The 12,485-nt window shown below is 48.8% G+C and overlaps 1 protein-coding gene across 11 annotated transcripts in view; it reads left to right on the plus strand.

Annotated features, from left to right (window-relative positions):
• The window catches only part of MPRIP (myosin phosphatase Rho interacting protein), a 163,544-nt gene that overhangs the window by 103,136 nt on the left and 47,923 nt on the right, over nucleotides 1–12,485 (plus strand). For 6 of the 11 annotated variants that reach the window (XM_030577958.1, XM_030577965.1, XM_030577959.1 and 3 more), the window contains exons 6-7: nucleotides 464–674; nucleotides 4,154–4,670. In XM_030577958.1, the coding sequence (XP_030433818.1) occupies nucleotides 464–674; nucleotides 4,154–4,670 (728 nt within the window). The remainder of the gene's footprint in view (nucleotides 1–463; nucleotides 675–4,153; nucleotides 4,671–12,485) is intronic. The other 5 variants (XM_030577963.1, XM_030577964.1, XM_030577967.1 and 2 more) reach the window with 2 other exon arrangements.

Below are 12,485 nucleotides of genomic sequence, written 5' to 3' on the forward strand. Positions count from 1 at the left end.
AAGCAAAGAGGTCCTTACCATGTATATCTGCTTCTTCTCAGGGTCAGTGGGCTTCCTTCATTTGTGAGCTTACCTTTGCTCTGGTTCTTTCTCCAGCTGGACAGAGGGAGATGTGGGCTATTTTTGGATCTCTCCCTCAGGAGAACATATTAAAGACATTTCCTTTTTCTTTGTAAGAGCGGTGCTTAACCGCCTTGCTTAAGGAAGTCCTGAATTAGCCTGTCCCACTTGGGAGAAGCTCTTAGACCTGCCAGCATTTGAAATGTATAAATCAGATCATTAAGGGAAGGGAAATACACACCCCTCTGTAAGTGCATTGAAATGCCATGTGGCCTAAGAGCTTGGGATAACGTGGTCCATGTGTCTCCAGATAAGTACTTACCTGCTATGGTAAGTCGGGATGACTGGTGCTAGGATTTAGAGAATGTGCAGTGATACCCAGTGTCTTTCCTGTTCTCTTTAGGAACCTGGCCCCGCTAAGATGGCTGTGACCAGTAGCAACATTCCTAATGCAGAGAAGGTCCCCACTACCAAGTCCACACTCTGGCAAGAAGAAATGAGGGGCAAAGATCAACCAGATGGGAGCAGTAGCATCAGCCCGGCCCAGAGCCCCATGCAGAGCCAGGCCATGCCTGCCAGCTCCCTGAAGGAACCTGTGTTGGAAAGCAAAGAAGGTAAGAACCAGAGAGACGCTGGCACTGGTTCCTGTTCTCCTCTACCTTGGCAGCACTGGATACTTGATGGGAGGAGCTTTCTTTTTCACCCTGAGGTTTGTACTGTGTAGTGACTGGAGCAGAGCCTGGGAGATGAGACTCTTACGCCTTGATGCTCAGAAACTGCTGAGCACCTGCAACTTCAGAAAGTCCATGGGAGCAGTGAGCAATGTCACTTCCTGGCTCTGCCACTGCCCCAATAGATTATGTTGGTCAGACCCCCCCCAAACACTTCTGTGCTGCAACTTATCCCTCTGAAAGGTGGATCTAATACCTTACCTACCTCACAGGGATGTTGTGAAGCCTGCTGTTTGTAAAGTGCTTTGATATCCTCTGATGGAAGGTGCTTTCAAAGTGCAAAATGCTATTATTAATGGCTGATTAACCCTAAGTTGTTACTAGAATTGGAAGGTTTTCCTGCAGCAGTTTGGTTTTATTACATAGCTGTCTTGACTGGAGTGGTGTGGCTCTCTTAACGGGACCTAGTCAAAAAGCTTGGTCTAAACTTGTCTTTATTTAAAAACGTGAATAGAAATGGTTTCTTGTCTTTGTATATTATTATTTAACTTCTTTTTTTTTTTTTAACAAATGTAATGGTTCCCTACTGGTTTGGAAAACCAGCTACCTGTTAGTACTTAAGATCCCACAACTGCCATAGAGAAACAGAAGGAAACTGCCCTGTTGATGAAGACGATATTATTTCCATTGAGGCAGTGCCTGGGTAGGCACAGTCATGGACTATGGCTGTTTTCATTGTCCTGAACTGAGTGAAGTGCAAAATAAGAAGAAACTGACATCAGTGGTGAAAAGAAAACTAGATTCCCCTCCTATCTTGTTCTCCCCCCCCCCCCCCCCACCCCCAGCCCCCTTTCAATACTTTAATCTGGTGGGAATGGCTCAGCCCAGTGTCAGCCTACAAAGATCCGAACACTTACACCTGCGGCACCTGTGGGTGGGGAAGGGGAATAATTGTGAATAATGGGATGAAATTAAGAAAGGGGAAAATCTGGATAAATTACTGGAAGGCAGAGGCAAGGAGCAGAATGGGATGATCTCACAGGTCTTTTCCACCTCTAATGGGTGCAATTCCAAGGCAAGGAAATTTCCTTTGGAATAAATGAGCTTTTGAATATTGATTATCCCCCTTTATATTACCCACAGAGTGATTTCCAAATTTTTCACTAAGGCAGCCCACCAACTGCATTTTGTCTTAATTTTTGCAGCCTACCCAGGTTCCTAATGCATGGGGAGCAGGGAGGTAAAATCAGAGGCCAGCTTCCTTTGCTGCCACCTCCTCCTCGTCCCACGAATGGGGCACGGACCACCCACAGCAACCCTCTCAACCCAGTTCCATGGGACAGGAGCACTCGCTGCAGGATGAGTATGGGGTGGGCTCCCTATCCAAACACCTCCCCACCCCCAGCGGTCTCCCCTCTGGACTGGGCCCGTGACCTATCACAGCTTTCCAGGTGGTTGCAGCCTGCCCTTTGGGAAATAGTGCCCTAATGGATACAGAGAGGCACTTGCCTGTAGTTGGTCCTATTTTATTGCCAAGCACTGAGATGCTGCTTCCTCCTCCCAACCCTATATCAGGGCATCTGTTTACATTTTGTCTTCTCTGATGGAAGCCTCCGTAGTCTGCTGTATTGTTCGAAATGAAACAATAGAGGCCTGGGCTTTCTTCCTGCTTTGGTACACGTGTTCCCCTTGGATAAATCGGGGGTGGAGGGGAAAGCTGAGTGTGTTGCATGTTCTGAGTGGCTAGTTAAAACGATTGCTTTCCTCCTTGCTCTCTTGGGATTAGCTAATGGAAGAAGACTGCTCCCTTTGCGTCTCTCTGATTTAGCTGGTGTCAGCAAAGCCCTGGTTTTGATGAATCAATAGGCTTTTGCCCTTGACACCTTGGGATGTGGCCATGGGCAGGAGTGTGTCTGTGTGTGTGTGTGTGTGTGTGTGTGTGATACTTCCGCAGATGCTGCTTTTCGGTCACTCATTTTTTGGCTGGAGAAAACAAAATAACTTACCATCCAACTTATGATCTGCAGAATGGATGTGAAAGTCGCTGCTGGATGTATACCTCTCTGCTGTTGCCTCTCCTTCTTCCCTGCACGCGTGTGTGTATACATTCAGACGTCCCTACCTACCTACCAACCAGCCAGCAGGTCAAGTCTGCCTGAAACAAAACGATTTTCTCCACATTCCAAACTTACATATGGAGAATCCTCTAGAGGCCGACAAGTCAGGAAGTTCAGTACTGATTAGATGCAGTTTTGGCCGTTGAAAACAAATGCTCGTGCACAATTTTGTGATGGTGTGAATGCAAAACGGGAATTGTTCCTTGTGCCCTCTGTAACAAGAGCAGTGTGAAGGGACTCCTCTTTCCTTAATGCCTTTGTCTGTGCTGGCATGGAGGCTGGTGGTCACTAACTCACTCTGGTTCATACAGCTGTTTTTCATCTCACTCAAATGGAGGGCCTGACGCCTGACTTGCAATGAGGCCTCAATGCTCTCCTAGCTCCCCATTTTTCTGGGAGGAAGAAATGAAGAGCTGCTGATGGAGCCATGCTTTCTCCAGCTATTAATGCGCCTTCCACTCTCTTGTTCCCCTCTCCTGACTCTCTCGCTTTACTGGAATCAGACACCATCAGAGTTGATTTTACTTGTGATTAGGCAATGCAATGGTGTTTGCTGGCTGAACCTCTGAGCTTCCTTCTAATATATATAGGTAGCACTTGTTGAGAAGCCTCCTCTTTATGTCTTAACAAAGCACCCGTTCTTCCTTGTTGTTGTGTCCCTCCTCCCAGACTCTGTGGAGACAGAGTGGCTCAGATCATTGCGTGCTTGGACTCAGAGAAATAAGGGGAGACCTTACTGGGCCTTCTGCAGTATGGCTGCTCCTTACCAGATGTGAGAAGCTGGCTGGGCACCTGATAGCATTCTGCTAGCTCCATTCCTTCTGTTGTCATTGTCCAGCGTTTCCCTCTGTAAATAAGTCAAAAGCACCCATCCCACCCTATGTCTGTTGGAGCTTTGCGTGTGGCACATATAGCAGGCTGCTCAGTAATCCAAGTGCGAAATGCTCATGATTGGTGGGTCCTAGTCCACCTCCTAGCATATCAGTCTCCACATCACAAAAACCCTGTTCTTATCATCACCCTTTCTGGCAGTTCTGGGCACAGAAGCCAAAGATGCAATGGATCCTGAAACTGAACTTCTGGTTTTCTTCCAGAGGTGGGTCTTCCAGGTCAGGTTTGGGCCTGGGTCCATAGGCACTGTAATGCTGGAAATTGTATGCAGATGTTTCCTGTTCTGTGGAGGCAAGGCAGTTTGTGTTTAAAATCTCCTTTTATACAGATGGAGGGGAGGCGAAATCAAGTTTGGAACCAAGCGTAGTAATCTCCACCCAACTCCTTCCCCTTGTTTTCTGTTCTGTTTCTTAGATGAGAGCTCCATGAATGGTGACAGGATAGACTGTGGGCGGAAGGCGCGTGTTGAGAGCGGTTACTTTTCCTTGGAGAAGACCAAGCAAGACTCGAAGTTGGAAGAGCAGCAGCTGCCACCTCCACCATCCCCTCCCAGCCCCAGCACCCCGAACAACAGGTACAGTTACCCCAAATCACCCTCCCAGGAGCACAGCCACCCCTTTCCTTCCCCAGGTACCAGCTCAAACAACCGAATGGTTTCCAGCTTCTCACTGAACTCCCTGGATTCAAAGAGTACTTACCCCACGTGCAAGGACTCCAGCTGCAGAGACGGGGGAAGGGGAGCAGAAAGAACGGACCTCTCCCTTTCCTTCAAAGCCAGTCGGCAGTACGCCACCCTTGCCGATGTTCCCAAGGCCATTAGGATCAGTAACCGGGAGGCCTTCCAGGTGGAGAGGAAACGGCTGGAGCAGAGGACCCGGGCCCGCAGTCCTGGAAGGGAAGAGGTGGCCCGGCTCTTTGGCAACGAGAGAAGGTAAGGGACCAGTGACTATTCTGTTTCTTAACTTGTTTGACCATGACCACATGGTGGTGGTTGCTCTGTTAGTAAAGCAGTGGCTGCTGGGACTGACATGTCCCTTCATAGCCCATTGTAGAGGAAATGCTTTATTTGGACAATTAAAGGTATACAAAAATTGGTACTTAACTGGTGATTGTCTCTCCTCCTTTGAATCTATTAAATAGACTGGGAGGGAATCTTGACAGAGCCATGCCACTTTTTATGGATCTGATGGCATGCGTCATCCATCCTTAACAGCTCTCTCTTGTCGCCCATCCCCAGCCAAAGATATTTAAGTGAACTCCCAGCTGCCCAAAGCCAGTGCAGAGAGATCCCTCAAATTTGTACCCAGGCTGTCTTTCTGAGCCTCCATTATTTTCTAGACTCTCCCCTTCACTCTAACTTTATATACAGGTCATTCCTGTAGCCACTGGAAGTGCTCCTGAAGTGAGCATAGCTAGGACATCCACTCCATGTTAACCAGCAAAGGATGTGATCCCCACCAGTGCCAGTGTGTGTTAGCAAAGGTCACTGATGGTTCTCAGCTGATTCTTCTCTTGGGGTAGTAGGCTGGACCTTCCTCCAGTAAGCTGCCATGTGTTGCTCTGTAGTACCTTCCTTCCCCTTCTCCACCCTAGCTCAAATGCATGGTGGCAGCTGGCACCATTAATTAGGGTATTTCTATAAACTGTATTGGGGCCATGTGAGTTATGCAATGGTCTGATGAGCTAAGAGAGGTTTCAAGGTGTCACTGTTAATCTTGGAGAGAGGAGTTGGCTGCCACCAATGGAGAACTGAGTGGGTGGAAAAACAGCTTAGTGGAGAAGGCTTTGTGTCCAGTGCACACGCTAATTTTTTCTGGGTTTAAGGAGGCCCAGTGGGGAGGGAGGATAGATTTAACTTGCCCTGAAAAAGCCCCATTTATGTGATGACTGTAAAGTAAGCCATGAGACAAGGGCAGTGGGCTAGAGGGCTGATTGTTGGTCTGATTTGCTTGCACTTGGGTTCCTGCAGGCATGTTCGCTCTAGCATGATGTCACCAAGCACCTGTGGTTTGCTTTTCACATCCCCTGGAGGACTGTTTTCACGCTGGCCCACAATTAGTGCAGGCATGAAGCTGCACTGCAAAGCACAGCAGCTGCTATTGCACAAGCAACACTGCTTTGCACTCATGTTTGTTCCACTTCATTTAAATTTGCAGCTGAACCATAGGTGTGTCTAACCTGTACTCATGCAAGCAGTGTGTAGCTTTGCTGCCTGGCTGTAATCTGGGGTGAGGACGGGACTCAGAGACAGCAGTATCTTGGCTTTCTTCTCCCACCTGAGGATACAATCCTTTCTGTGTCTGGCAAAAAGGATGCCGTGCTTGCCTCCTGGAGACCCTCTTCTGTTACACTGGGTGGAGAGAACAGTAATTCTTGGTTTTTGAATTGTAACATATTGGCTCAAGTGTGTGTGTGTGATCATGTCACCTGCTAGTGGCTGTCTTATAGCAGTGGCTCTCAACCTTTCCAGACGACTGTACCTCTTTCAGGAGTCTGAATTGTCTTGCGTATCCCCGAGTTTCACTTAATTTTAAGAACTACTTGCTTACAAAATCAGACATAAAACACAAACGTGTCACAGCCACTTGTGCTGCAAAATGTCTTACTTTCTCATTTTACCATATAATTATAAAATAAATGGATTGAAATATAAATACTATACTTACATTTCAGTTTATAGAACAGTATAAAGAAGTCAGTGTCTGTATGAAATTTTAGTTTGTACTGACTTCACTAGTGCTTTTTGTATAGCCTCTTGTAAAACTAGGCAAATATCTAGATGATTTGATGTACCCTCTGGAAGACCTCAGCGTACCCCCAGGGTAGATGTACCCCTGGTTGAGAACCACTGGCTTACAGAATATTAAAAGGTCTTCTACTACTGCCAGCTTAATATTTCAGGTACTAGAGCCTTGTGTGTTTTTTTTGGTGCTGAAACTCCTCTAAGTCCTAGTCCCAGTGTGATGCCATATAGCTGAAAGCAGTGATATATGTGCAACTCCTGGATTCAATAGCTTTTTAGAGTAGTTACTTCTGAACAGCTAGTAGTGCCAGTTGGGGCGTTGGTGTGCAAATGCGTGTCGAAGCTGGGGCATTGGGAGAGGGCATGGAATAGCTGGTGAGGGAGACAGGCATGGAGATAACAGATACCTGGGAGAAGAAGGATCTCAGAGCTTCCGCTAGATATTATCCTTTTTTATTTCATCCCTGCTGATTTCTGGTTGGTGGGGTGGGTTCCTCCTCCTACCAGAGGCCACTGCACACAGCCCCTTTGTTACCTGGGCTCCTGAGGCTATTATACAGCAGCAGGTGATTGGATTTTATTTGCTGTGTCAACATTGGTGAAAACTCTCCTATGTTATGTCTAGTCGACTTACTGCCTTTATTTGAAGCGACTTTGCTCTGCCTAGGGCATGGGGGCAGTTGAATGTCTCCTGTGCTTTTGCTTTTACTTATGTACTTTTAAAAAAACATGCTTTAATCAACTCCCATCAGCACAGTGGCAGTGACAAAGGTGGGTGTCTTTTGTTTGATTTTGGAGGCTGCTGGAAAAAGATTTAAAATAAACAAGTCTTTTTTGCATTGGGACTCACCATAATTCAGGGGCTGGTGGGCTAATGTCCTGTCAAGCCAGTCTACAGTTTGTCATTACACAGATTGTAACAATAGCTCACTCAGAAGGGCTTTATGTGATCAACCTTCCTCACATACCCCTCCCAATGTCCCTACAATTGTTTCCTTTTCCTCCCTGCCTGCAGTCAGGGCTGGAAGAGGGGTGGGGTGGGGTGGGGTGGGGGGGTGGAATTGTCAGCACCAATGGAGAAAGGATTTGTTTAAGAAGTGATGGGGCAGCAGCTTTCCTTCCTCCTCTCCCTTTCATTTAAAGAAACATTCTCCAGTGGTGTAGGCCCCAAATCTTATGTGTTTGAAAAGTTTTACCGAACCTTCTATAAAGAGAAGCATCTTGATGATTTGTGAAGAGGTGGGTTTTTGAGAGGGGGAGGGGAAGGTGATGGCACACTCTCTGACAGGGCACTGTGGGACTGATCTCCTTTCACCGGTGTGTGAAGTCAGCTATAAATAGAGTGAAACTGACAAGTTTCTAGTTTCACAGTTGAGGGGGGGAAAGTAAAATAAATATAAACAAACAGCATAAATGGTCATGGATGGGGAGTAGGTGTTTAAAAGACTCCAAGCTTTAATGATCTAAGATGATGATAGTGACAGATAATTGTTCCAAAATATGTATCTTGACAGTTTCCTCCCACAAAGATGGCAGATAAGTGCATGTGAGAATTAAAGGGGAGTGTTTCCCAAACTAGTTGTTAGGGTTAGTGATAATCTCTCCTGCTTTTGGGGGACAGGAAGGGAACTGTTCCCTTCTCAACAGCATAGCCCTTCCTGGCCATGTGTAGGGCTGGGAACAGGGCCTTCTTCAGTCCTCCTTGGCCAGAAATGTAGTGCTTGGACACTGGTAGGATAGAACAGGGGTGGCCAGCCTGAACCTGAGAAGGAGCCAGAATTTACCAACGTAGATTGCCAAAGAACTGCAGTAATATGTCAGCAGCCCCCCATCAGTCCCCCTCGCCCCTGGCAGCCCCGCTGATCAGCCCGTCCCCACACCTCCTGATCAGCTGTTTCATGGCCTGCAGGAGGCTCTGGCAGGGAGGGGGAGGAGCGAGGGCACGGCAGGCTCAGGGGAGGAGGCGGAAAGGGGTGGAGTGGGGCCAGGGCCTGTGGCAGAGCCAGTGGTTGAGCAGTGAGCACCCCTCCTCCCCCCAGCAGATTGGAAAGTTGGCGCCTGTAGCTCCAGCCCTGGAGTCGGTGCCTATACAAGGAGCCGCATATTAACTTCTGAAGAGCCGCATGTGGTTCTGGAGCCAGAGGTTGGCCACCCCTGGGATAGAAGAAAGGGGTTCCAAGAGGGTCATGTGGGGAAGCGGTAGTTGGGAGGAATACAAGTGTAATCCATGGCTTTGAAAGAGAGTGCAGCCAGTTATAAATGAACTTTCGTCCCAGCTGGAGATGATCTGGGTGGTGTGGGCAGGAGGGGTCATATTTTCCCTGAGCCAGGGAACCTCAGTGTTTCAAATGCTCAGATGGACTTGGCTGGAGAGAGCTGATTTAGCACTGGACTCAAGAATTAACATTTCCCGACTCTCTGCTTGGCTTGGCTGCTTTTTAATTTGATTTACTTAGTTTACATGTTATTAACATGTTTTTCTCTGCATTGAATCTGTGCCATTTGAGGTTGAGCGCTTGTAAAACTTCACTTCTCAGACTGCAGGTGCCAGTTTTTCTTTAGGGCTTCAGAGCATTCTGAATGATCCTGTCCAGTAACTTTCTAACAGTTACTCCAGCTCATTTTATGCTGGGAATTTTCCTAGAATTATTCAACTCTCATGCAGACCCCAGTGAATTGCATCTCTTTGTCAAGCAATGAAACCAAATGAATTTGCTAATGTTCTGTCGGTATTCTCAGCTTCTCCTCCCCTTCTTCTACCTGTAGCGCACCTCCCCACCTGGTTACCTCCCTTAATGTCAATCCGCTTACAGGTTTTGATGGACAGGTCTGGGTTCTTCTGGATCCCACCACCCACTCAGCAGGGTGTATCTTCTTTCTTTTTTTTTCTATGAAATTATTTGGCGGTGCCTCCCACCCCCCTCACTCCTTCCTGGCAGGGTCATCAGGGCAGCTTGGGCGGAAAATCCTAACTACAGAGTAATCCCCATGTACTTGCCAGATAGTTGGAGACTTCCAAGAAATAACACAAACACATAAAAATATATTCAACACAATAATTATATTAAACAGGAGACAAATACAACATAACAGGGTGAAACACTCTTTTTAGGGTCACCGGTGCCCACACTGAAAATACCCATGACTTGATGTAGCAAACATAAACTTAGTGTCCCATTGGTGTGCGTACTTTGCTGGGGCCCTTGATGACCTATAGCCACAAAATTCTTCTCTGCATTTGTGTAGCAGTGTGGCTGACTGGGTTCAGTACAGCCTAAAGAACTCACAAGTAGGAGGAGGTGGTAAATCCCTCCACAGGTGTAATATACAGCAAGTTATAAAATCCTCAAACCCTTACTCCCTGGCTTGAGGACACAGTTCAGGGAGTTGCGGGGGGTCCCCGAAACAAATTCCCTGGCTAACTAACTAAAAGCTGGTGCACTCACAAACTCCATGAATGATCCTCAGGTTCGAAGATGACGCTGGATCCCTCAGTCACTGCAGAGGGGCTGCTGTCTGCTGGCAGGGATCCTCCTCAGGCAGGAATCAGGCTGCATCGGTCCCTGGATTTCCCCTCACCACAAAGGGGTGCAGGGCTCAAGGTGTAGGTTATACAACTAAACTAACATCCAAACTGTAGCCTCCTAGCCCAGCCTCCATTCACACTCCGCAGGCAGCTTCCCTGGACCAGCAGCCAGAGCAGAGCTGACCATGTGGTGACGGGTCTCACATAGGGAGCTGGAGGGTGAACTCAGCCTGGCTGGGGAAATTTTCCCAGCAAATGCTACAAATTGGGAATCATCTGTAGGGAAGGAAAAACCCAGCTGAGGGATCTGCTATCAGGTCCCTAGAGGTCTGTTCTCGGGGAACCCTGCATGCAGGCCTGAGACTCACCAGCTCCCCACACAGCCAGTCCTGCCCTTTTCCTGCCAGACTCTGAGTTTGCCTTGGCTCCCCCTCCCTGAGCTGCCAGCAGACAGAGCTCTAGGAATCTAGGTAATCTCCTTAGGGGTTACACACCTATCCACTCCAAGGCTATAGTGACACTAGAGACCAGACAGCGGTACCAATGCAGCTGCGGTGCTGTCAGATCTCTTGTGTAGCCACTGTATGTCGACGGCCCCATCAACATAATTAAACCACCTCCAACGAGCAGGGCCGCCCGGGGGCAGCCTCTCCTCTTAGTAATCCTGTTTTAAAGACACTCCTTCCATTTTTATTTTTTTTTTAATTTTAAGAGATCCTATATGAGTAATATAATCATAGTGAATGTTCAGGACTGTGTTTTAGAAGAATCCTATTGATTGTTTAGACCTAAATTTTAACCTCTGACCCATAGGTGGGGTGGAACTAGGGATTCTGCGGGGGGCTGTTGCACCCCTTGGCTTGAAGTGGTTTCCATCACATACAGGTTTTACAGTTTGGTTCAGTGGCTCTCTGCACTCCCACTATACAAATTGTTCCAGTACCCCTGCTCTGACTCCTTTACAATTTTCTGTGTCTGGGCCCGTCTGCTATATTCTAAATCTCTTCTTTATAAATATCTAAAGTGAACCCACCTTTCCTAAGAAACTTTCAACAACGCTATTTTGGTGTGTCTCACACATAATCAGTGTGTGAGTTCCCCCTGCTAGTGTGCAATGATACATTTGGTGTTTAATGCTGTTTCTACATCTCTGCACAGTCCAGCTCGCATTGCCAATGAACAAAGAGAAGAGGAAGTGAATCCAAGGCCCACAAGCTTGTTCCTTTAGCGCTGGAGACATAGTGAAATGGAAAGTATATGTGTACAACAGTCATTTGTCCCTGGTACAGGTGACAGCCTGGGTCTGAGTCAAGTATGTAGTGTGGGTTGTGGCTTTTGTTGTTCTGCGTTCCTTTAGCTGAGTTCTGGGTGGATTTGGTAGCATTTCTACTCTGTGTTGTTGGAATAGGAGCCCTTGCAGAGATGTTGTGCCCATAGACGCCTAAAAGGCTAGCTGAGCAAGTGTTCTCCCCGACCAGGCACAGGAATATGGGCATCTCTCTGGAAACCAGACACAGGAGTGACCGAGCACAGAAAGGGTTTCAAGACAATGGTAGGGAATAAGCCAGGGGTCCAATACACTGAAATGTTGTGTTATATGCAAGTCTTTTATGTGTTACCTACCTCTCCCAATGAATCCTTCACCCTCAAACCCAGATGTCTGCTGAGTCAGATGGTAGATATGTGCTAGCAGGCAGCCTCACCCAGTCCCCTCTGCCAGGTGCTGTGAGGCTCCATTCAGCTTGGGAGAGAGAGACTGTGCTCCCCATAAGATTTCATAACCCCTTTCCTCCTCCAGCGTCTCCCCTATCTGACCTGAGTTCTCTTAGCTGCCACAGAACCCTCAGGCCAACAGGCCCTGGGCATTCCTCCCAATGCCCTCCTCAACGGCCACGGAACCCTCAGGCCCTGGGGCGTTATGCCTGGCACCCTTCTCAATGGCCACAGAACCCCAGGTCTGGGGCGTTCCGCCCGACACCCTCCTCAACGGCCATGGAATCCTCAGGCCCCGGGGCGATCCGCCCGGCACCCTCCTCAACGGCCACGGAACCCTCAGGCCCCGAGGCGTTCCGCCCGACACCCTCCTCAACGGCCACGGAACCCTCAGGCCCCGGGGCGATCCACCTGGCACCCTCCTCAACGGCCACGGAACCCTCAGGCCCCGGGGCGATCCGCCCGGCACCCTCCTCAACGGCCACGGAACCCTCAGGCCCTGGGGCGTTATGCCTGGCACCCTCCTCAACGGCCACAGAACCCCAGGTCTGGGGCGTTCCGCCCGACACCCTCCTCAACGGCCACGGAACCCTCAGGCCCCGGGGCGTTCCGCCCGACACCCTCCTCAACTGCCACTGACCCCCAGGCCCCGGGGCGATCCGCCCAGCACCCTCCTCAACGGCCACGGAACCCTCAGGCCCCGGGGCGATCCGCCCGACACCCTCCTCAACGGCCACGGAACCCTCAGGCCCCGGGGCGATCCG

Source organism: Gopherus evgoodei, chromosome 10 (assembly GCF_007399415.2).
Source record: "Gopherus evgoodei ecotype Sinaloan lineage chromosome 10, rGopEvg1_v1.p, whole genome shotgun sequence".
In the NCBI taxonomy this organism is placed as follows: domain Eukaryota; kingdom Metazoa; phylum Chordata; order Testudines; family Testudinidae; genus Gopherus; species Gopherus evgoodei.